Source organism: Microchirus variegatus (genome assembly GCF_963457635.1).
Source record: "Microchirus variegatus genome assembly, chromosome: 17".
Taxonomy (NCBI): Eukaryota; Metazoa; Chordata; class Actinopteri; order Pleuronectiformes; family Soleidae; genus Microchirus; species Microchirus variegatus.
Genome location: NC_139818.1, coordinates 15,800,248 through 15,825,024, shown reverse-complemented (window position 1 = coordinate 15,825,024; position 24,777 = coordinate 15,800,248). Strand labels below are relative to the sequence as shown.

General features: G+C 41.2%; 1 protein-coding gene across 1 annotated transcript in view; it reads left to right on the top strand.

The window, feature by feature from the left end:
- Positions 1 to 380: 380 nt before the first annotated feature.
- tanc2b (tetratricopeptide repeat, ankyrin repeat and coiled-coil containing 2b) overlaps positions 381 to 24,777 on the top strand; it is a gene marked incomplete at its 5' end in the record, with an annotated part of 62,489 nt that continues 38,092 nt past the window's right edge. Inside the window, 3 exon segments of the mRNA XM_083904285.1 lie at positions 381 to 699; positions 3,009 to 3,188; positions 22,103 to 22,219. Coding sequence (XP_083760411.1) covers positions 381 to 699; positions 3,009 to 3,188; positions 22,103 to 22,219 — 616 coding nt within the window.

The window sequence follows — 24,777 nt, the reverse complement described above, 5'->3', positions numbered from 1 at the left end:
TTCCAAACCTCCTCTGCTACTTTACAGTAGATCCACACACTTGAACAGGATTATGAAACAATCCTCCAGTGACACTGACTGTACTGATGTCCCCCCCCCCCCCCCCCACCGCACCAGCTCCATCCACTGTGGATAATTTTGCCTGCCTGCTCCCTTGTGTGCAATTGATCCTCATATCATTAACTTATTTGGATCTATCTAGGGAAACAGGGAAACGCCCACTGCTTTACTGCTAGTCCTTGCTCGTTGAACCATAGAGAGCCCAGTGAACTCAGTGATTGTCGTTCCAACACAGGACTTTCTGGCTGTAATGTAAACTGTTGTGTTATCTGCATGGGCAGGCCCTGTACAAACAGACTCGCTGACTGTTAAGTCTAAACATGGGCAGGCAGAAGAAGTGGGGCTTGGCGTCGCGGTCCCCCTTCGCAACCATCAGGGGCCACATGGACCCCAGGAGGAAGGGTGTGGAGGGGCTGTGTGTGAGCAGCCTGCTGGGTGTCCTGCGGTCCCACACCTGGCTGATGGCAGAGATGGACGTGGCCTTGCTTCTGACCCACACCTCCACACAGTGTTACCAGCACCAGAGAGCTCAATCCCTGTCTTTCTCTTTCTGCTCCTTGTCTGCAGATGGTGGCAACGAGGACTATGCAGACCCCCGTTCGCCCAGTTTAGACCATCACTTGAGCCATGTCGGCCAAGGTAAGAGATTAATAATCTACAAAATGTGTTATTCTACAGCTGATGATCTCATTGTGTTGTCTTTCTTCTCATGAAATACTGTTTTGCTTTGGATTCTGCAGTCTGTCTTCTCGTCTGCTGTTTATTATAGAGTACACTGAGCCCCACCCAGCTGTGAGTGTGTGTTGTGTGCGTGGAAGAGAAGCAAACTAAGGAAAAAACGAAGCTCGCTCTCATCCCACGGTTACCTTCTCAGTTCTTGCAATCACTCTCTTTCCAGATTCCATTCTTGCCCATAACTGTTTTCTCTGTTGGACCCCTTGGTTGTATTTCCTTTGAATTTATCACCAGACGTTTTATGAGTTCTGAAATTGAACTGTATGAAATTTGTATTCCTATAATTTTGTCTGTAAATCTGTCTTAGTTCAGGGGGAAATAATTAAGGTAGCCATCAGTGTCAGGAATGTCACTGCATAGCAGGGAATGTTTTGGGCAATTATAATTTCTTTCCGCTTTCTTGCTTGCGCGTCTTTTGAGCCGAACACCTCGATGAGTGGGTGTTTGTGTTTATTTCGAGGCATAGAGGAGCCCTTAAACATGCCTCTCATCACGGTCTTAAAATAAAAGGCCTTCATTTCCCTCTTGACTCTTTTGTTCTCTGGAATTTAGTGGAGTGCAGTTTTTTCCTTCCCTCTCCAACCCTTCACATTATTTGCCCCCCAAAAAATCACACATTTTACTTTCTGCTTCAGCTTGAATGAGGCTGGTGTAAAAAGACATTTACTTGTATGTAATAGTTGAAGTTATACTTAGTTTTGGTCTTTTTTGTTTTTTGGTTTTGTGAAATGTCACTAATGTTTTCACCTTAGAATATTAAGACAACATATCAACAATCAAACAATACAACGAGTATGTTAAAATAGGAGGAAAGGGAGAAATCAAGAGGAAGATGGAACATGAACCAACAAGTAAAGGCCAGCGCACAAACACACAGCAATGACACAGCAAAGACCAAAACAATACAACAATAACACAGGCAAGCTAGACCCAACTATGCCTGCACAATTAAAATCAAAAAGGTAAAGATGGCACAAGGAAAGATGAGGATAAAAAGACAGAAAGAGTAAGTGTTAGAGAGACCAGGAGCAGAATTTGAGAGAGAGGGAAAGAACAATTAGCGGAGGATGAAATGTACAAGGTGTCTTACTTAACTAATGTAAAAACCAGTGAGAAGAGATACGTCATAGTAGCTCATTTTTGGAACAGTAGTAGAATCCCATAGCGGAATGCATTACAATGAATTTGAATCTTGACCACCACCACCAATTAGTTTGTTTTCACACCATTGCCTATATAAGGATAATGTCCATTGCTCTGGCTGTTGGTTGTGCTTGTGCAATGACATTTTACAGTGATGCAAGTTGGCAAGTTTGTCCAAACATGTGCATTTGCATTACAGCACCAACTATGTATTCCCTTCCTTGCCATCACGCAGCGCTTCCTGTGGGAAATGTCACGGACTAATGTCTGATAATGGCTTCAGGTCTTGCTGTGGTGGGCTGTTATCTGATGTGAGAGTATTACTTGACCAGTTGGTTTTACAGCTCCGTCTGCAGGGAAATGGGCACTCTGAGCCAGAACTGATTCACAAAATGGATGTTGTGTTTCACAGGCAGCTGGCTGTGTGTTCATCAGTGCGTTTGAGTGTGTGAATTCCCTCCTTCTGAAATGAATCCTTAAGTCAAATGTGTGGCTTTTAAGGGGAAAAAGTGTGTTTTTTCTTTTTTTTTAGTTAGAATGAATGGTTAGATTTAGAAAACCTCTGTGTCGTAAAATTTTGTGGTACAGTGTTACAGTGGCGCTGACAGAGGTCAGGCAGTCTGGAGTTCATAACCGTGTATGTAAACAGCACGTGCTGCCTGCAGGGCTGTTCTCTCTTCTAGGCCACACCAGTCACGCCAGTGCACTCAATAATGGTGTTGCAGTGACATCAGCAACTAGGGATCAGGTTCCCACGGAATACTCACATCCCTCTTTCATATTTTCTACAGTGGGGGGTGAATGTACTGTAAGAGCAGTGTATCCACAGAAATAAACGACTCAGTGTTCCAGGTTTTAATATCAATTAATTAAACATTATTTTTCAAGCAATGTGGCAATCTATTAAATCAATAGATGTTGATCAAAGCTCAGATCACTTCCACTATAAAAGAGTGTTGTATTTTTCTCTCTTTCTGCATCTTACCAGTGTTAGAATGTTGTGTGTGCTGCTCAGAGGAGATGGGCAAACAGCCTCTTGTACTACATTGTGTTCTCCTCCTACCCTGCAGGTGGCAGCATAGACAGTGACTGTGCTTTTGAAGGAGACTACGGCGTGCCCCCACTCTCCATGACCGAGGGCATGCAGCACATTCGCATCATGGAGGGCGTGTCACGCTCACTGCCCTCCTCCCCGCTGCTCACCCATCAGACCATCAGTGTCAGGCTGCAGCCTGTGAAGAAGCTCACAGGTAAAGACACGGCAGTGACTCTCTTTATTTTTATTTTTTTAAGGCTGTTTTAAGGCTGTTGTGCGTCATTTCAAAACTAATTCTGGAATTAATAGAGTTAATAGAGTTGTGGGTTAAATCTGGTTGAAACTTGTCTTGTTCACACCCTTGCTGGTAGCTCTCCTCCCCATGAAGTCATTGTGTTCTCGTGCAGGCAGAGTGTCTAAACAGACATTCACCCACCTTGAGTTAAATCAGATTTATGTGACAAAGTGAAGAGGCGTGGTATGATTTCTCACCCTATTGCTCGCAGATATGGAATAATCACTTACCGTATTACTCACCCAGTAATTCTGAAGCTGGGCCAAGCTGTGGCAAACATTGCTATTTCCAAATTCTTGTAATCACCAAAGTCCTACCAAAGTGACGGGTGCCAAGAACAGCTGATGGACTGTTAGCTGTGGCTGCCTCTCCCTCCTCCCTTTATTGCGCTTTATCTCCCACCACTAATCGTTTCCCCTCCACACTCATCTCTGACATTCAGAGAATGTGGAAAAGCGCTTCCCCCCCGTCTCCCCATTAACTGGATTATGACTCTCTGTGTCATGTTGTTATGGGGGAAGCTGCGGTTTGTTACACAGCACAGGCCGGACAGCCACGGCTCACTGCTGTGCTGGATTTCAGAAAAAGACGAATGAAATATTGACACTGCAGCTTCACCTAATATCAGCACAGCCTCCACACTGAAGGGAGTGGGTGTTAAGGACTTTAAAGCAGTCACCACTAGGGTGCACCAGCCTCTTAGCTACCTCAGATCATTAACCATTTTTGATATGCCAGGGGGTGCATGGTTTTGACATCACACAGAGTCATTTATGGTCTTTCCCGTCCTGGGTCATTCAAGCTGAGGGTTGTAAAGAGGAAACACAGCAAAGCAAATTTTTTCTCACTTAACTGACGTCACTGTGTAGTTGGGGAACACAAGTAAACAAGACCAAGTAACTGTTTCTCTCTGCTTCTCTCAGTTCTTTGAGGAGCCATCTGTCTTTTGGCTCACTATTTTTTCTTTTAATTAAGGTTTTGCATTCACTCGTGCCTTGTGTGATTGAAAAAGTCATTTTTAGATCGTCAGATTATGAGCTAGATGTCTTATTTGTAGGTTTGTAGGCAGGTCTCTGCAGTATCAGCACACATTGGTATGTTTAACCAGTCAGGTGATGCTGGTTGTGAAGGCTGCTTTGTATTTTTAGATTTTTTTTTTTATGTGCACCACGTGTCAGCTACAGTATGTGCTGCTTCATACACTTTAGCTTTGTGTGATTTACCTTTGCATATTTAAAATACTCATCCTTACTCTGCCTGAGTGTTTCATACATGCCATTAACCCTTTATAGGTCACATCTGTGAAATATATGTATATGAGTATACAATAAACAAGCAAATAATGTGAAAGGAATATTATTTCCCAATCCTGGTCCTCGGTGAAATCCACAAGCTTCTAAGATCTTGTGGTTATGTGTGGTAACACGGTTTCGGATGTCTGCTATATAAGATATAATTTTGGTGGAATTAGCCTTTCACTTTATGTAAATCCTGCTCGATTCATGTCTATTTAAAACTACCTGTTGTCATCTCTTGTAACAGTGAAGGTAACTGTTGAAAAACTTCAACTGTATGATTTCCTCCAGCTATTGAGATGGATGCCCCGCAGGACTGAAATCTGTTTCACTTTAAAGGTGAACTCTTAACACAGTGTATATGAGAAGGCAATTTCCTGCAGATCACATGTCAATATGACTTCACACAGCGAAAACTGCTCTTGCATCAGCATGACTACAACATGCACAAGTACCTTGAGGTGCTCTCTGTCATGCAGGTCCTCAAAAAGATCTGTGCTTGCTCTCAAGTGGCACCGAGCACCAGATTGTTAGGCCTCATCCGCCCCAGCTTTCTCACCCTTTAATTAATTCAACTCAGCACCACTTCCTGCACAGCTTGAAAGTACCAAGCTTGTCTGCGTGCGTTTGTGTATGTGTGTGTGTGCTGGCGTCAGAGGCCTGAACCGCTCGCATGCCAGAGATGGCAGAGGTGGGAGAAAAAGGGAGAGGGAGTTGTGCATCAGAGCACGAACAGCAGCAGGTCTAAAGTCAGCAGCACTTTGATCTCCCCTGGTGGCCTCCACCAACCACACCCTCGCTTTTTCCCTCCTGTGATTGGCCTGAGGGATGCGGAGTGGTGCTGATGGTGCAGATTCAAGATGTTCAACCTCATTGCTCTGATGGAATGGAAATGCCATGAAGATGCGGATCAATTTAGAGAATCCCTTGAATTGAATCCGTGTAAATACTTTATATGGGGGCTTCACATGCTCAAGGGGTCCACATGTGGAACACATTGGTGACACAAGCTGGACTCACACAGTGTACTATAGAATATAATGTTATGTAATAGAATAGAATAGTGGCAAACATAAACTAAATTCCAAAGCCATCCAAAGTCGTACTGTTTCAGTTCCTCAATCACAGAGTCATGTAAAGGGTTTGCACATTTATTTCTATTGGCCCTACATCCAGGTTACATTTCCATCCACATATATATCCAAGCCTCTCTCGGATCAACAACACATAGAGGTATGCCCTTGATGTTCCAGGTTGTGAATGACGATCCGTTGATTTAAAAGGAACATAACATTCAAAAAACCTAAAAAAACAGCTTCCAATGGACACATCCACTGACACAAAATGCTAGATATTTTCCAGTACATACCTACCTATCACTCTATATCAAATATAATATAATTAACGTATTGAAAAAGTACTTAGATACTCCACAAAACACTGACATCTATCTATCTATCTAGCTTTATTAGGTCCTCTTAATTTCTATTACCAGTCCAATAACTCACTGCTATTTCTCATAAAATAAATTAAAATATAAACACACTGTTCAACACGTTCGATTAATTCGGCCAGACACACTTATCTTTTAAGGCATACCGTCTTTAGAATCAGATTAACTTTAAATTGCAAATTAATGTAACCACACTGCAATTAAAGAGCTAATATCAAATAAACATGCACATACCTACATAAATACACTAATTGTTGTAAAGTATGTTGTTCATTAGTTTGATCAGCATCAGTATACTATATCCTCACAGTGGTAATTGTGTAAAAAGTAAAAGTATTTCTCTACGTTTTGTCGAGACGGATATACTAATAAAGTCCAGTGCATAACTAAATGTACTTCGTAGGGTTAATTTTTAAATATTCATACTCCCTGGCTGCCACATTTACTTCATATATTTTTAGCTCCTCCGTGTTGTCTGAGGCAACTGTACACGAGAGCCAATGATTGCTCGCTCTCACAATGGTATCGCAGAAGCTGATTATTATTATTATTATGAGTTGTAATCACTTTGATTGCTTATTTGGTTCTTTATTAAACGCCTCCCTCAAGTGCCGGGCACACTCGAGCCGTCTCCCCCCTCGCTTGATTGATTTGGCCCTGTTCCACTCTGAAACATTTAAACAAAAATGATTTCAACATCTCTCTTCAGATTACACTGGTCCTCTTAATTAATGGCAGCAATCAATACGATTACTGCCTCCCCATGGATCGACACATGAAGGTGGAAAATTGCATTTGGCCTCGACATCTGAGAAAGGAATGTTGACACGTATTTCGAGTATATCTAGAAACCATCGTCTCTCTGGTACTTACAGTGGGCTAACATCTAAATGGACATGATGAAGGTATAAAAGTGATCATTAGCAGTGTGGATGGTCAGGCGCAAGGCGCAGTGAGCAGAACTGCTTGGTCAGGTTTCCAGCTCGATTGTGTGGGTGGTCTTAAAGGACCCGCATTAAATCAGCTGAGCTCTGTTAAAGTAGCCTCTCATGATGGACGCTGCATTTATGGAAATTGTTTCTTTTTTGTTGTTATTTTTTTGATTTTCTATCCAAATGGAGTCAATGGGATTACTTGTTCAGCTATTACCTGAAGTGAATTTTATTCTAAAGCCCTCATACATGATATGTGCAGGCAACATATTTCGGGGATACCATTAGTCATCAGGAAATCGCTTCTAGAGTTGCAATAATTAGCCGATCAAATGGAAATTGTGTCTCAACATTGATTATTTAACACAATTTTCAAGAAAATTGCATCTTGCACTCTCTAAATTGTGAGGATATCTTTTCTTTTCTTGTCTTAGCTTTATAATAACACAAATCTCCTTTTGATTTAAATGATTAAGGCATATTTGGAGCCGTATATGTTCATTACAATAAGAAAAACATTTTTTTTACTTTAATGCTGATGAAGCCAAAGTAATCCAAGTGAAAATCTTTAAAGGTTTACAAAGAAAAAGTGGAATTTAATCTCTGAATTATAATTACTTTATTGTTATACAACATTTGCATCAAAGTGCAATGTTCTAATGTTTAGAAAGAGCTAATTTTTAACTACTTAATAGTTTTTTTCACTACGTTGTATATTATATATACAGCATATTAATTTATAGTTATGCATTATTTAAAAACAATCTTAATCTGGTAGTTTAACAGAGTTAATATAAATGAACGAAGTCATGTTTGAAGGTGCATTATGTAATAAATCTAAAGCAACTGGCCATAAAATCCTCATAATATGTCACAGGAATAATATTCATGTATCATACTGAACTCACCAACAACAACAGTACAGACAAAATATTCACATAAAAAAAAAGAAGAAAATTGCGGACCGCAAATCATGTTTATGTTTAGAAATCATGTTTTGGCATGTCGCGCAACCTAAGATTAATCTTAATCTTAATCTTAATCTTAATCTTAATCTTAATCTTTAATCTTAATCTTAATCTTAATCTTTTGGCATGTCGCTCAACCTACTGCCGTCTACCATCATTGCAGTCTGTAGAGTCTCAGCTGCAGAGCAACCACGGGTTGCCAGTTACATCTGAGCTACAATGGCGGAGAAAACGAAACCTAAAAGACCTCTGTATTTTGCATTTGAGTGTAGTAACCGTTTTTGGCCACATTCTTACATATGGCGCCTTTAATAATCATGCCAACCAAGTCAACATATGTATAATATTCATGTGATTATTATTTTCATTTTATACTATGTATAATATTATGTCAACAAAGTATAATATATATATATATATATATATATACATATATATATAATATAACAGACATTTTCTTGTTATCCTCATGTCATTTCACAAACCAAACCTGCAGTGCACCACGTTCTCAGCACTTTACCATGTTTTGCCTCCCTGGAGAAAAGGAGAAATTACATTTTGAACGTCTCAATCTTTCCTCTCAATGCCTCCATGATGCATTCATGTGGCATCTGGCGTCCTCTGTGAATATTTCAGATGACATTTGGGACGCCTCCTTACCCACCGTATAGCGGCCAGAGAAAATTGCTCTTCAATTATTGCCATTATTTTCATGCTTCAACTGCGCCCCCCCCCCCCCCCCCCCCCCCATACACACACACACAGAAACCACAAAATCATTTGTTCTGCTGCAGGGAAATGTGACATTTTCAGCTCCACTGTCACAGGTGAAGAATAAAGAGTGACGGTTAAGTGCAGAGAGAGAGAAAAGTATGATGCCCTCAGGAGGAGCATTGAATAACCACTCAGATTAAATTCTTGTCGTATTTAATCCAATTGATTTTGTGATGGCATGTAATCACAAATCTTAATGCTCTTCATGATGTGTAAACATCAGCGTGAAGTCACTCGGGTGAACGAGGGCTCTTTGTTGCATCTGCCGACATGAAAAAAGTAGGTCACTTTTAATGTTGCGTTATTGTTGTGTGGACATAAAAAAGTGTGCAGTTTTTTTTAATATGAAACAGTCACTTAGTTGACGTTAAACGGCTCTGTTAGTCCCAGAATCCAACTGTGGCCACTTTAATTAAAACAAACAAACAAAAAAACACAATAAATATTTATTACAACTTGAGTTTCTTAGCTTGGCAATCTCTTGTAATTCTCTGCCACTTAGCAAAGGAAGTGTGTTTTTCAAAAATGTCAGACTTTTGCTTTAAGAGCACTTGATATAATAATAAAAAGAGTGTCTCCCTTTGAGTATTATTTATTTATTAGATTATTTTTATGCCTTTGTGACACACATCTACACTCAAAAGGAATGCACGAGTGCCTTGAGCATGTTGGGATTCGGCGCCGTATAAATGAAATATATGTGATTTGTTTTCCAGTAAAAATGTTGCTTATTAGTGAAACTGCAGACGTTAACCCCGCTCTCTTTGTTTAGTTAGATTGTAATTCCAGTGAAAATATGAAATTATGTTGTGCAGAGACAGATAAGCCAGTGGAAGTTTATTGATTAAAACCACAAAGATAAACACTATTATTATTTTTGCTTAGAGAGAAGTAATAATAATAGAAAAGAAACTACAACAAAGAAATCAATGAATATGATGTTAGAAAGATAACATTGATTGTGCAGGTATAAAGGTTACAATACTTTTGGAAACTATATGAATTTAAAGGAAATTACACAAAAACAACATAAAGTTACCCAAAAAAATAGTCCAAATCTTCCACTTTTTTAGTTACTATGTAAATACTGATTTCTTTTGCGGGGATTCATAAATAATGGCAGTGTGAAATATAATAATAGATTATTTATTGATCATTAAGCCTATTACATAGGCTACAATTCAACACTATTTACATTTAACTCAGGATTTCTGGATGACTGATCTCTTCATTTCCGAGGGGGGGAAAGCTGTCAAAAATGTATCCTCATGCTTTTGTCTCTCATGCACTTATGCAACCTCCTGGAGCAAGTGTATCTGTTCCTATTTTAGTGATTATAGTGTTACAGTTAAAGCCAAGCATGTGATCAACCACCCCCACTTGTTATTTCACTGGATTCAGTTGCTTGTTGTTGACAATAATGCGACGAGTCTACAGGAGCGCTCTGCTCGTGTCATACCACAATGTAACTGTGGACGTCAGTTTATCTTTTTTGTCCATCTGCAAAGAAATGCCAGGATTTATGGTATAGACTAACAGGTAACATTTGGAAACTTTAAAATGTAACACATCTTTGAGGTTTGTTGGTCACATTTACAGGGGGGGGGGGGTGGTGGTTGTAGATGTCACTCCGGGGAAATAAGTGTGACTGAAGGAGATGAATAATATTATCAGATCGTATCAGAACGCAGCGACGGATCTGAACCACAACAAAAACCAAAAAAAGGCACACAATAAACTCTTAGCCTTCTGGGTTTGAACCCCTAAATAGCCACAAAACATGGCTGCAGCTGTAAGAATACACTTTCAAGGGTAAAACAAGGACAGACGAACGCTTGAACCCAAGGGGAAAATAGAGTAGGTTTATTGAAACCCTTGTTTGTTTTTTTCTCAAGTAATACCTCTGCTCCCTTTTCTCCCCACTTATGGTCTGATGTGTCCCTAAAGCTCTGTCCGTGAATGGCAAAAACTCCATTCCTCCCTCCCTGCTTTCTTTTTTTTTTTTCTTTTTTTATGCTATTTTCTTTCCTCCCCCAATACCCACCCTTTTTTCCTCCCTCTCCTTTTGCTCTGCGGTTGCCATGACAACAGCAGCACTGCACCATTCATCTGTTGGAGACCTGGGCTCCTGTTCCTGTAGAGAGAGTGTGTGTGCCTCTCGCATCTATACGTAACACGCTAAGCGCTAATGCAGTCACGGAGGCGAACAAGGCGCTCGCTCCTATCTGTGTTCACGGTTTCCTCACAGAAGAAGCTCTCTGTTCTCTTCTGTTTTTTTGTTTTTTTTATTTTTTTCATTCTTTCATTCTTAGTGGCAAAGGTTGTGGTCACCAGTGAGCCCCGAGTATGTGCTGCTATCACAGGTGTCACCTCTGTGTCCCCCTCTTTCCCCAGTGACACAGTGACTGCTGCGTTCTTCCGTCCTCCTCCCTCCCTCCCTCCCTCCTCCTCCTTCCTCCTCGCTCCTCCTGTCACTGCCATATCTGCCTGGCTCTGTATCATTTACTGCGACTGAACAGAGCGGGCAGCATCATCGCTGAAACCTGTGGAGATTTCCTCAGAACGGAAGCTGGGCGAGCAGAGAGAGGGAGAAGCGCCTGTTCCTCCGCGCTCATCCTCCCCCTGCGCTGCTGCAGGTGTTTTTTGTTTTCCAGATTTTCCGTTTCCTCTTTGTCCTTTTTCTTTTTGATGAACTGGTCATCATCGTTCAGAGAGGAAGGACTGCTTGTGTCGCTGGAGGGGGAAGGAGGGGGGCTGGTGCCGTACTCCAGCCTTCAGGAATGCGAGATCTGGTTTGAGAATGGTGAGCCCTGCCACACCCTCTTTCGCTCGTTTCATTCCTCTATTTATGTCTGGCAAACTGTGCCTCCCACCCCCCACTCCCCCCCCCCGTCACCTGCTGCTCCAACTTTGCTCCACCTGGTCTGGTCTGCTCTTTGACCTTACAGCTGGAGCAGCGCTGTCAGTCAGCCCTTTTGAGTGATGTTTGTACAGATATGAGGCTCATGGGAGGAGTGCGGGAAAGTAATTTCTCTCCATGAAATGATGCATTTGTCAAAGGGCTACACTGTAATGACAATGTAGGCTCGAGGACCTGTAAATCAATCAGAATGCAAAGTGTTTTTGTTTTTTGGGGCTTTTTTTTTTCATGGCGAGCTGCTCTGTTTCATGCGTCAGCGTGGGTGAGCATTCAATTGTCTTTGAGTGCGTGTGTATATGTAGAATCCTTTGGTGTGTGCGTGTCCAAGTACAGGCTGTGGGTGGCTAATGGTCCTTGTTCTTGTTATTGTGTGTCTCACTTTTATTCCATCCATGAGCACAGCTACTGTATGTATGTAGCATAAATGGGTTGATGGGAAACAGTTTTTTTTTTCCTTCCCCACGCCACGCAGTCAACAACAGCAGCAGCAGCAGATTGTTATGTACCAGAATCACCTTGTCATACGCTGTGATGTGGTTCCTCCTTCCATTTCCAGTGCTGCAGGCTCCCTGCCTTTATCCCGTTGGGACTGCTAGCTGCTGTATGAACAGAACAAAATGTCTCAATAACATTATCTGCCTGCAAAACACAAGTACCTCATCAGCAGCTGTTACTGCTGGACTCAGGTGAATGGTTTTTGATGAGGCACCCACAGCCGGGGTTTTTTTTTTTTTCTTTGCAACACTTAGTATCACCACCTGGAGGCTGGTTTGATGAGCTTAGCTTGTCAGTTGTCATTGAGGAAGTAGCAGACAATGACATCAAGGACTCAAATTTCAGTGTGGCTAAATGGCCAAGTTTATTGTTCTGGGGTTGTTTCCTGGTACATGATCTCATATGGAGTTGAACCTGGTCATGCACTGTGGTTGTGGAGGATCTTTAGAACTCATCATCATAAAACAAGGAGGTTAAAGTTGCTTCCCTCTTCTCTTTGTGGACATTTTAGTTGATTAAGTTAGGACAAGTCTTGTTTGTGATAGTAATAGTATGAAATAAACAGATATGACACAACCACATGTAATACTGCACACCTGGTGACATGGGTTTGTACACGGTTACTTTGCATTTCAGTGCCCATGGTTTCATATTTATTCACGAAACAATCACTGGCTCCTTAATTGACATCACTTTTTACTGTAAGTCAACCAAATACAATGTGTATGCCATCTGCATTGGTTCAGAGTGATATTGATTCATGGAATTATTTGATCCCTCCTCTGCAGTCCCTTGGGCCTGTGTCAGTCAAGCGGCTCAAGCACAAGTCCTGAAAAAGAAAAACAAGACTAGTCAAAAACACATTCTTTAGGTCCTCAGTGTATAAACAAACCTTGTTGGACCAATGTTTCATGATTATTGCGGTTATATTTTGCTCATCATTGGATTATTGGCTGTATTTCCCCTTCAGTGGCAGAATGGCTGATTTAATTTTTTCACCACTCAGCATTCAGCAACTTCGCCGTATAGTTAAGCAGCATGTTTCAATAGATTCTCAATTATTTGTCTGAAAACAGTGCTACATCAGTAACAACTCACTGGGTGTTGTATTATTATGCAGTCAGTGCTGCCATTAGCAAGATGATGTCACTCTCCTGCGTTCTTGATCCCCCTCAGATTAAGCTGTATTAAAGAAATGCATCTGCTAAGACACCTTAGCAGTCACATCTGTCATTTTTCCTTAGTAAACATCTAAAGAAAGCTGTTTAAACCACATATTCATTCATGTGACAACAGCATATGGCAAATGTACTTTGCATTGCGTTATACAGGATGTTTGGCTCAGTTTGTGGCGTGGATTATGATAAAATTATGAAAAAGCGTCATGATTGTGTTTGTGCGTGAATCACAATGAACAGAGCTTCACGTGCGGAACATCCTGTAATGAACTAAACAACACAGTGTACTGTTACACCCTTACTTAACATACTTTTTGTAATATTGGCAATGGTGTACTGCAAGGAACTCTTCTTGGCCCGCTGTCATTTTTCTTGGGAACATCATCACTGTGAATTTAATATGTCAGTGAATCACCGTCATTGGACTCAGTTAAAATAATAAAAAGGGATGCACTTCAATAAAAAAAAAAATCAGACCAAGATTAAAAGAAGTAGTGTGTGATTTCAGACTCTGAATTAGCTTCAAGTTAATGTGTTTAAGATGTAATGGCAATAGGAACATAGCTTAAGACTAAAAAAAAATGCCCGTATTAGTTTCTTATAACTTCCTACGTCCTCATAATAAAGATTATAATACCTTCACTGACTTCTTCCTTTTAAATACCATGGGAGCAGCTGCATTTTGTGAAATAACTTGCTTCCTATTCATCTTCGAATTGAAATATTGCTCAGCATTTTTCAGTTCAGAAAGCAAAACACATTTTTTTCTCTTCTGGATTTTAATGCAGAATAATATTGTGTCCTGTCATGGGCATTCATTCATATTTTCTCTTTTGGTTTTATACTTTATTAATGAATTATCAGTTGTTTTATTGTACCAAACAACAAAATAAATTGTTCTTTCAGTTAAAGGAATTCAGCAAAGGAATACATCTTTAAATGCCGAACAAATTAATTTATCACTACCCTTTTCATGTGGCTGTTGCTCCTATTTGCTTTTTACCTGGATGCTAAAGTAGTACCTTCTGGAAAACAGGTTAAAATAGAGAAACCCGCAGTGTGCTATTAATAGCAATGTTATGATTTGCTTACAAACCAGAGGAGTGGATTACATATACCATCTCACTGCTTTCTGAGAAAGCTGATGGAGGAGAGCTGAGCAAACATTTTTTTCCCTGTCACACACGTACACAAGAGAAAGAGAGGCATAAAGAAGTGTGTCATGATGTGTATGTGTGTCCATGCGTATCCAAACTCATACGGACGACTGCACAGCGACACCAGTGTCTGTATTAACATTCACCACTTGTCTGTCTGCTATTAACTTATTTGCTCAGTCATTTCTGGGTGCTGAAACGCTATAAGGCATTTTGTCTGGATCACAGCTCCGAGTTTGAGTGGCTGCAGTCAGTCTGGGATGACACAACAGCAACAACTGCATCTTTTGTGTCTGTCGTGAAAGGATTTTTTAAAAATATGTTATATGTTTTATGTTATCTTAACATCTGATTCTTTCTTTATTTATGGTCTTATTTTGAATGTTCTGACTGAAATTCAGCACATCCTGGCTTTCTCACTGACAAGTATGTGTTTTTTTTTTAAGTATGTGTAGCCTGGAAGTTATAAATATCTCCACTGGGGGCCGAACTCCAATTGAGACAGAGGTCAAGACATCCCATGGCTATTTTAAGGCCACTTTATGAAGTGGTGTGCTTGGCAATCATGATGCTTTCACTGTCTTAACGTGGTGCTTCATTTAAGTATATAGCTGGCTGACAGGTCCTCAGGTCCTTAGGATCTCCTGGTGAGAACGTGTATGTGGAGCCAATGCATGTTGGAGTGGAGTGCATATGTAAACATGTGCAAAAGTGACATTTAGCACATAAAAGCAGATACTGCAGTCTCAGAGTGTGGAACACTGTGTTCATGTAAATCCTCATCCGCATACATAACTCTCCCACTCTCTCCAACTTTGAACCTATTTGGTTAATTTTCACACGTCGGCAACAGGCTGAGACTCAACGTGAATGTGTGTCTGCTTTAGAGCAGCAGTGGAGAACTGTCACATGATGAGCAGAGACAACAAGGCAACAATAACAATGAAATGTAAAAATGTTTCATATCCACCAAACAAAGTGAAAGAGAGGAAGGGTGAGAGGCTAACCTTTGCTGGAGTTCCTCGTGCTGCTTCCCTGTCCAGTACAAATCTATCTACTATATTTTATATTTATAGAACTATCCACGGTTCGGTTCATATCTATTTTTACACCATACCATTTACAGATTTTTTTAATCAGATATTCTTAAGGACATGCAATCATGCTCAAACTGAAAGAGTGGGACAGCTTGATTAGGCACATCATTGTCACTATCTTAAATCCAATTCATGTGAGATGTATTTATTTTTTAAAGCACAAGAGGGGAGACATTGCTGCATTAAAACATGCTTTTCATTTATTTGGCAAAAAAAGAAAAGAAAAGGTAAACAGCTGTTTGCCTTCTAGGTATAGGAATATAAGCTATATCTGTTCTGTCAGATCTTCAAAGAGTAAGTCCTTGCACAGTTGTCTTATCCACCCTTCTCTCGTCATCATGGGTAACACGAAATCTGAAACACTCCCACACCGGAGAACGAAATGATGCAGCTGAACTCGGGCCCTTCTCCTGACTCGCAGCACTCAACACTCCTTAAATAACAAAAAATCTTCCCTGGCTTACTCGTGCAACCCATTTATGCTCAGTTTTGTCCATTTTACATCCATCCGTCTCCACTGCAGACCCTTGTTTTTCTTCTGCTCTGGTCAAGACTTTTTTGGAGAGAGGCACCAAGGCCTTTTAGGGCCGGTATAATTCAATATTTCCAATGCTAGCAATTAGCTGCTCTCCGCTTGCTCTGCTGCCATCCAGTGTGTCAAACTGCTACAAGCCATGTTAGAAGATGTGTGTGGCGGTAGCTGGTGCAACAGCTGCTTTGTGAAAAATCTCTTTGTTTTTTTGGGATTCTTCAGGGGGATAAACAGCCCAGGATGTCTGCTACAAAATCGTCTCTTGCATATTTAGGTCCTCCAGATTAACCTGCTTGATGCTTCAGCTTCAGTATCACTTGTGCTTGTGCTGCTGGTTTAATCCAAGCTCAATAAGGTTAAGTAAAACGCTGAATTAACAGCTTTTTTGGGCTGGGGAGAGCTCATCTAATGAGCATCCTTAGAACCTCAGCACCTCCCTCCATCCTCATAAAATTCTGCCTGTGCCTCACCTTGCCTGGCTAATCCTCCCAAGGCTGTAATGATAGATACACACTCCCACACAGACACTCACATGCATTCACAAAAGAGGGAGAGGCAGCTTATACAGCTAATGGACTTTCACTTGCTGCTGACTGTCGGCATCCTCTGTTGGAAGGTTGGGAGTGTGCAGCTCATTGTGTTGCACAGCAAGATCTGGTCTGCATTGTTTTGTTTGAAGAGTCAACAAGACAAGTGCAGAAGAGTCCTCAGACTTAGATACATGAGTGCATGCTGGGATCAAGCCGCTGGTTCGTGGTCATGAAAATGCATGAATTCATCTAAAAATCGCTTTTTCGCAGATGCATTGTGATCAAATAGACGTTCAAATTGTATTTCTATGTACCATTCTGAAAATGGAATTCATATTCTAAAAGTTTTATTTTTCCTGGGCTCCTATCCACATCTTGAACAAACTGTAAAATATTCAAGGTGTCACTTGTTGTCATTAAAAATATCCCTTTGAGTATTGAGCTATTGATTAAACCAAATATCACAGCACTTTCAAAGAACTCATACATACTGCAATCTACAAGTTAAGTTAAGTTTGTAAAGGACTTTGAAAACAAACTGCTTCAGCTCGTTGTCGCTTTTCAAAAGGGGAATTTCTTGAATTGACGAGACAAGGTGAGGACCCGGTCCCCTGAGGCAGTCGAGAGCTGTGAATACAAAGAAGTTGTTTGATTATATTTGAGCAAATGTGTTGGGACCTTGTGGCTTTTAACGCTGGTGGTATCAGCCTCTCCCCCGCGTTGCCGCTATCTTAGTGAAAAGTGGACAAAGTCTCGTCTTCTCCCTGTGCTCCGCTGTTGCCATAGCGACCAGGGCCGCGTGTTTGGTTTCTTTCTGCAAAGCTCTGCTTGGGTTGCAGACAGCTGGGCAACGTGTGTCTTCACCCACATTATTGTTCTTTACGTGCGTGTATGTTAATTTGTGTGCCTACGCCTTTGTCTGAGTACGTGCCTGAGGTACATGCGTAACTGAGACAGTACAGACGGCACTCTTTTTGCTTATCCATCACTTATCTGAAGCAAGAGTCTCTACTAGTACATATTCAAATCCTGTTGTGTCTGATGGGATTTTCATGATGAAAAAGACGCTTTATATGCACATCGCCCCTGTGAATTTGAATTGCATTATTGACTTTCTCCTTTGTCGATAATTTCACCAACAGGAGTGCGTGTGTTTGCTCGCCTGATAATCTTGCGACTACAGATCAGCTTTTTAAATCATCTTTGAGCATATTTATTGTCACCAGTCTCTCTCTCTCTCTCTCTCTCGCTGTCTCTCTTTGCATTCCCTCTCCCGCTCTAATCTCACATGTACACTTGTACATGCCACATCACATGCATATTCATGTTTACACCCTCACACCTAGTGCAATGTAACAAATATCTATTTCATGGCCACGTGCATCTACACACCCGGACTAGATATATTTATTCATAAGCTCATTAGAGGAGTGGATTTGCCTGCTGCCATCCATCACACTGTCACCCATACTCGCTGACAACAGAACTGCAGGGGGAGAAGTCCCCGGGATTTAGTCGGCTGCAGCCTGTGCTATAGCAGAGGATTTAATCCAACAGATATTGTCACTTCACCATTTTATAGAGGCTAGATCAGGGTGGCAAATACAAAAGGAACGGTTTTCTCCCCTCCACTATAGCCTATCCAAAAATAGAGGAGAGATCATTTTAGATGTTTACATCTATATACTGTATGAGGAACTCTTTTGTTGGTCCTCTTTTATAGACACATTGTCATGTGAAGGCTCAGTCCTTCACACTCTCCTTGTCACTTGTTCCAAGCTATAGTGCCAGCTGTTGCAAGAGGTGTCCGTGCAGGTACAAGAGCAGCTTATTGATATCAGAGCAAAGGATGTCCATCTGTTTCCGATAAATACAACTCCCTATTCAGTCAGTACATTTCACAACAAAATCAACTGGACTACTGCCCTTGTCCCGGTATACAAGCACAATTGTGGAATTATTGAGTTATTGAATGAAGGTATGGCGATATAGCCACCTTCAGTTCGTTGGTATTAGACGGTTTCTGGTGTAGCTGGTCTTTCTACATCCATCAATTTTAAAGGCCCCATTTTACACCCTATTTCTCCAAGTTAAACTAGTTCCCTGGTGTCCTAATGAACATGTAATTGCTTTGGTCAAAATACCATAAGGATTAAGCACCACAGCAGTTCAATCACCCTGCCAAAACAGCCCTGTTCAGAACGCTCTGTTTAGTACTATCTCTTTTTTTAATTTTTTAAAGTAAAACAAAACTTAATGGACAGGAAATTACATCAGCCACAAAGGCTACTGGGAGCTAACAGCAGTTAGCATTTGGAAAAGTGATCATTTGCAGGCTCTAGCAGGCACATTGCTGTCATATATAACATGTATCCACTGGACAGATAAATCCTCTGAGGCTGGAAGTCTGTGTAGGACTCTGTGCTGCACTGTGGAGCCAAGAATATAACTTTTCGCGGACTTCCGGTTTTCGGATGCCGTTGCCCTCGCCAGCACTTTTGCATCTTTCACGGACAAAGCGGAGCTCCGCTAGACAACAATTCCAAGAATTTAGCGTCTTGTGACGTCCCAAGGAGCGCGGAAGTCAACATTGCGTGTTTTATCTTTAAAATATGAAATTATTGAAGATGACACAGCATAAATTCATAATTCCTGGCTTGAATATCATCATCATGTTTTTGTTGTTGTCTGATACTTCTATCAGCTCCTATTATTTCAAGGTTTATTGCGGGAGGTGAGAATTATGGCACATGCCCAGAATGCCAGAGTTCAATGATGGTCTGCGTGTATTAGTTTCTTTGAGAAATTAGATTTAGTACCATTACAGTTCAAAGTCCAGTTTTAGTCTGAATAATGCAAATTCATTTTTGGGATGTGATGTGCAAATTATAGGACTCACAAGCAGTAATGAAAAGAGCAGAGCATTTCAAGGATATATCGCTCTTGAGATTCTGTCACTGCAGTTGATCCAGTCGTGGATAACTCTGGTCACTTCTTCCACCTGGCTGTCACTTGCGGTTTCTCACCACGGCATCTGTGCTGGCTCAGGTCCTAATAGTGGTCAATTACCCGAGTCTCCTCCAGACAGCACACACGTGGAGCATTAATACCGTGCCATGTGACAACTAGTGAACGTATCCACTTCACATGTACAGACACAGCACTGATGGAGTCATCCCTCCTCCGCTCCTCTGCCAAGTATAGAGTTTGTTATGTTTGTTTGACTGCGTGGATTTGTGTGAGCAGACAATCTTGAATCTCGACAACAGATTTCGGTGATTATGTAGAAAGTTGGAACATGGCTCAAGGAAGAAGTCGTTTGGTTGTTGTTGGTGTTGATTTGGATGAAGTCGTTAGATCTTAGCAAGTAATTCAAATGAGTGAGCAAAGAAACATTCCAACAAATACCTCTGCCTGTCGGTATGTCCTCAGGGATGACGCTGCCACTTTGGTTCGCTTACCATTTTTCACTGAGAAATCTGTGGAACTAATAGGTGTTTTACCATGTCATTGGGTGCAGACATTCATATCCCACCGATCGCACGCCAACGTCAGATCACTTAGCAGCAAATCGACGGACATAAACGTGGCAGACAGATTCTTTTTTGGGGTCGATGTGACTCACGTCTGAAAAATCACTCAGCGACATGAATTAGAATGAAGAAATATGAGTCCATGCAGCCTTTCGTCTACACACATGCACTGAGCGTTGTCGCATTCAATCCATGCTGGATGAGAGAGCCATTTCTAAAGTTTTCATTTGAGAATTTTACCTATGAGGGGGATCAATAAAGGTACATCTTACCTTACCTATCCTCCACTTCAATACCAAGTATGTTTTCTGTTGTTGATGCATCAGAAAAGGTACTAGTGCACTTCCTATTCAGATCCAAGACACTTTGTAATAGTGGTTTTATGCAACAAAGACTTGTAGACTATTTGGGTGATCTCATATCTCATACCCCAACCATAGCATAATGGTCTTTATGTGTTTCAGACTGACACTGTTGTCTTTTACCTGTCCAGCACCTAAAGTGTCAATGTTCAGTGTTCATGCTAGATTTAGGTGTGTCCATGTTGGAATCAGGTGTGTCCATGTTAGATTTAGGTGTGTCAGGGTGCATTGTTGGCACATCTGTCTATGTGTCTTGAGGCAGAGGAAAGTGGTTATGATTTCTACCAACAAAAACTTGGGTCTGAAGTCAGCGGTGCCGTATTTCACTGTTATTTCCAGGCTCATTATTTAGTTGGTAATATGCACCTGCACGGACAGCTGCACAGATGGTCGACTCGTGTGAAGTGAAATGGTGTCCTTGGCAAGGACGTGTTCTGTTGTACAACCTGGCAAATATGCCTTTGACAAAGCAACTGTTACATTAGATAGCTTTGTGCGTGTGCACGTAACCCATAATAGGAATGGGACAACTTTTGCACCATACGGTACGCTTGGAATCTATTTTAAATAAGCCAATTATGCCTTTTTTATCCAACAGAGCAAAGAAAAGAAAAAAAAACAAATGAGCCTTACACATAATTTAGATGATATGAGTGGAGATTCTTTGCACAAATGATCCAAATGATCCTTCACCCATCTCCATTATACTGCTTCCGTAGTATATAGTGAGAATCTATTGAAATAGTATGTCAGTGCTGTATTGCTCTGATTTTCAGTGCAGGAAGCATTGAGGCCGCTTTATGATTCAAACACAAAGCAAAATGTTTTCTGCTGACTTAAGTACTAAATGGATGGGTTCTCTGTGTGTACATTATTGGTCAAACTTCAGCGCATGTCCATCCTATGCTTCATGGACCTTCTACTGCTCCCACAGTCCATACTTTCACGATACTGTCAGTTTGTCTGGGGTAACAATCCTCTGAAGCCCCCATGTCATTCCCCCAAAAACCGGAAAAAAGATTGTGTCACAGCTGCCACCCACGGCTTTCAACACACTCTCTCTGTCATCCTCACTGTGAGCTTCTTGTCGAGGCAACTCAGTCGATGTCCCAGACTTTGTGCCCGAGTCAGGCGTGAGGACATTCCCAAAATGGATCTTATTAGCAACCTTGGTGTGGTTATGACATTGGACAAACAGAAAACAAGTTTATTTATTTTTTTGCACTCAATCTTTTCAGTTTCAAAGGTGCATCTGAGTTCCTACTTTGTGAGTTAAATGCATGGGAGAAATATGGTGACAGATTCACTTTCAATGGTGCTTTGCGGTTTGGCCAGTGAAGTGATTTGCCCAGTAGCATTGCCAGTGTTGCTTGTTTACTCATACCAAAGCAAATAGAAACTATTTGGATGTTTTCATTTTTTATAAATGTGCTTCTTCAAGTTCATGAGCTCTCTGTCTTCCTCCCTCCCTCCCTGTCCTGTCCCTGTCACTCCTGTCTTTCTTGTCTTCTTCCATCTCCCTGTTCTGTGTGTGCATGTCTTTCTCTCTGTGTGTATGTGTACGTGTTGTCCCCTTCTCTATGTTTGTGTATGCTTTCTGCTCCCAGCCCCTCTGCGGAAAGCAAAGTTTGTGGAGAGCCCTCGCATTCCACAATCAGAGCTTGGCTCCCCTAAACACACCTCCACCACTGCCAAGAATCCAGACCTGGACACATACTGCCCTGGTAAGTTTTTTTTGGCCAGCTCATCCCTCATTTCGTTGTTACTTTATGCATGGTGCGTTTCCTGTCAGTAATTTCAGCAGAGAGGGACACACACAGTGAGTGATTAGGAACATTTGAAAATGTGCTGGTAATTGTGTCAACTGCTGTAAACACGAAAAACACTGAGGTCATTAATGAAATGGCTTTACCGGAGTCCACTGTGTCCATCCTCATTTCCTCCTCCCTCTTTCTCTGTGTAATTCTCCCTTGCTGGGTTCTCGCTGTGTGCTGCTTCTCAGAGGCAGAGTTTGTTTAGGTGGCACTGCTGTTCTATTCACAGTGGGCGGTTGCTCAGTAATCCTGTGGACAGTCCAGATTTAACTAACCCCCCCCCCCTTATCTGTCCCTGTCAAACCTCCCTTCCCTCCCCTCCTGGCATGGCGAGGACAGTAATGCAGGTCACTCGAGGATAGTGCTCTGCAGAGATTTGGTTCTAGTATATCTGCTTTCTCATCTTGCCTCTCCTCTTCCTGTTGCTGCTGAGAAATGCAGTTGAAGCTTCCGGACCCGGGCCTGTTGGCTGGATCTCTGGTGGCACTGTGGACTTGTCAGCCGAGTAGAACAAAGCCGCAGCCGTCCCAGAGTTGGATGAAGACATGGGGGACATACTGATGGAATCTCAGGGCTTAAACTGTTGTAATTTAGCAGGGATATGGTTGACAGAGTGATAGCAGCTCTCTCCATCCGTCAGCCTGTACCGCAGAGTCTCTTCTCAATACGATTGCTAAGTAGGTGATCCGTCTATAGATATCTGCTAAAGTAACATTTTATCACATTTAATATGCGTATGTATGAGCGTGTAGCACATTAAGGGTTTAACCTTTTACTTTATGTTGAAGATCATGGACTGTCAACTCTTTATTTTTGCATAAGTCCCGTGAAGCAGACTCTGGAATAATCAATCAGCTGTGATGAGGTTACAGTATGAGCTACTGCAGATGTGACATTTCAGGGTTGAAGTGGTAATCTCGGCTGCCGTTGAGGCAGGAAAACTGTTGCTGACAAACACAAATTCACTGTCTGTGTAATAACAACCTGAGATGGAGCGGAGCCAGGAGAGCCGAGATGAGTTTTCAGGGGTGATGACTTGCACCCCTCCCCCCCCTCCAAGTCGGACAGATGGACATCTTAGGTCTTAACAAGGATTCTCTGGCACAAATCGCAGCAGGGCACTGACTTTAATATCTCATCTCATTGCCAGTCGACACTCCACAGCTGACTCTTTGCTGCCTGGAAGTAAGTCAGGTATCAGCTGATTGTTATGGCCCACAAAGAAATTTGTGGGGTCATAAATATGGTTTGTGAATAATCTGCGAGCCAGCTCATAAAACTCGCCATCAGCTATTCCCTTTACATTACAGAGTGAAAGCTTTTGTAATGATGTTGGAGCTCAACTTTCTTACAGTCAATACCCAGACGAGGTACTTCTACCACAATATGTGAACGCTATTATCACAATAACAATATACTGTTAGTTATAGTCGTTAAAGTTTCCCTTTAAAGCATTCATTCTTATTAATTGTTATGTAAAACAAGAGAACACTTCTGTTTGATGAAAGTGGAGTGTATGTGTGGAGTGTAGTGATTAATAGATCTGAAGTGGTATTATTGCAGGTTATAGTGTAATAAGTATTTCAAATGTCTTTTTTATTCGTTTTTTTTTTTTTTTTTTTTTTAAATGAGGAGAGAGGAGAAAAAAACGTTTTGGCTAAAATGTAAATGTTCTTTTCCCTCTCGGCCTGTCCGGACAGGCGTTGACAGAATCTGGCAGCTGGAAATGGAAATGAGGAAAAAAAAAGTAAACAATCTTGTGCTGTAGTATAAAAAACTATGAGTAGACGCTGGTGTGGTGTTACTGGTGCTGATGAACGAAGACTTCAGAATGATTTGAGAAAAGTGGAGTGATATTTATAGGTATGTTTCCATGCTGTTTAAAGCGTGATTTGAGTGACTCTACAGAATTGATAAACAAATGCCAAGGGTGGTGGCGCCATCATGAAACCAGAAAAGGTGAACCCATTATTTATCTCCTTTGGTTTGGAAATTTGATTTATAGATCAGGTATCTGCTGTTATATACTGAAGCAGATGACTATAAACCTACAAACAGAGCAGAAAGAATACGATTTCAACACAGTATACCAATAAAGTCTTCACACAAGTATATGAGATATTTTTTTAGAATTAATACACGTAAAAACCTTATAACCATGAAGACAATGGACCTTAGTTACTGCCTCAGTCTCATCAAAATCCATTAATCATTACACACTACATCGGCTGAAAAATTCAATATTAAAAACCCTGTATCCGTGAAATAACAAGATTCAAAGCTGTGTTTTCGGTTGTTCTAGGAAATTAAATGCAGAGCACATCAAATCACAATGCAGCATTGCTCACTGAGTTCCCAAAAGGTTTTTTTTACGACGTAAACAGTCATAAAGCCTGCTGAGTATATCGACATATAACCCACTCTTAACCCAGATCTGGTGTCCTCACTTCTTAGCATAGAAACATCTA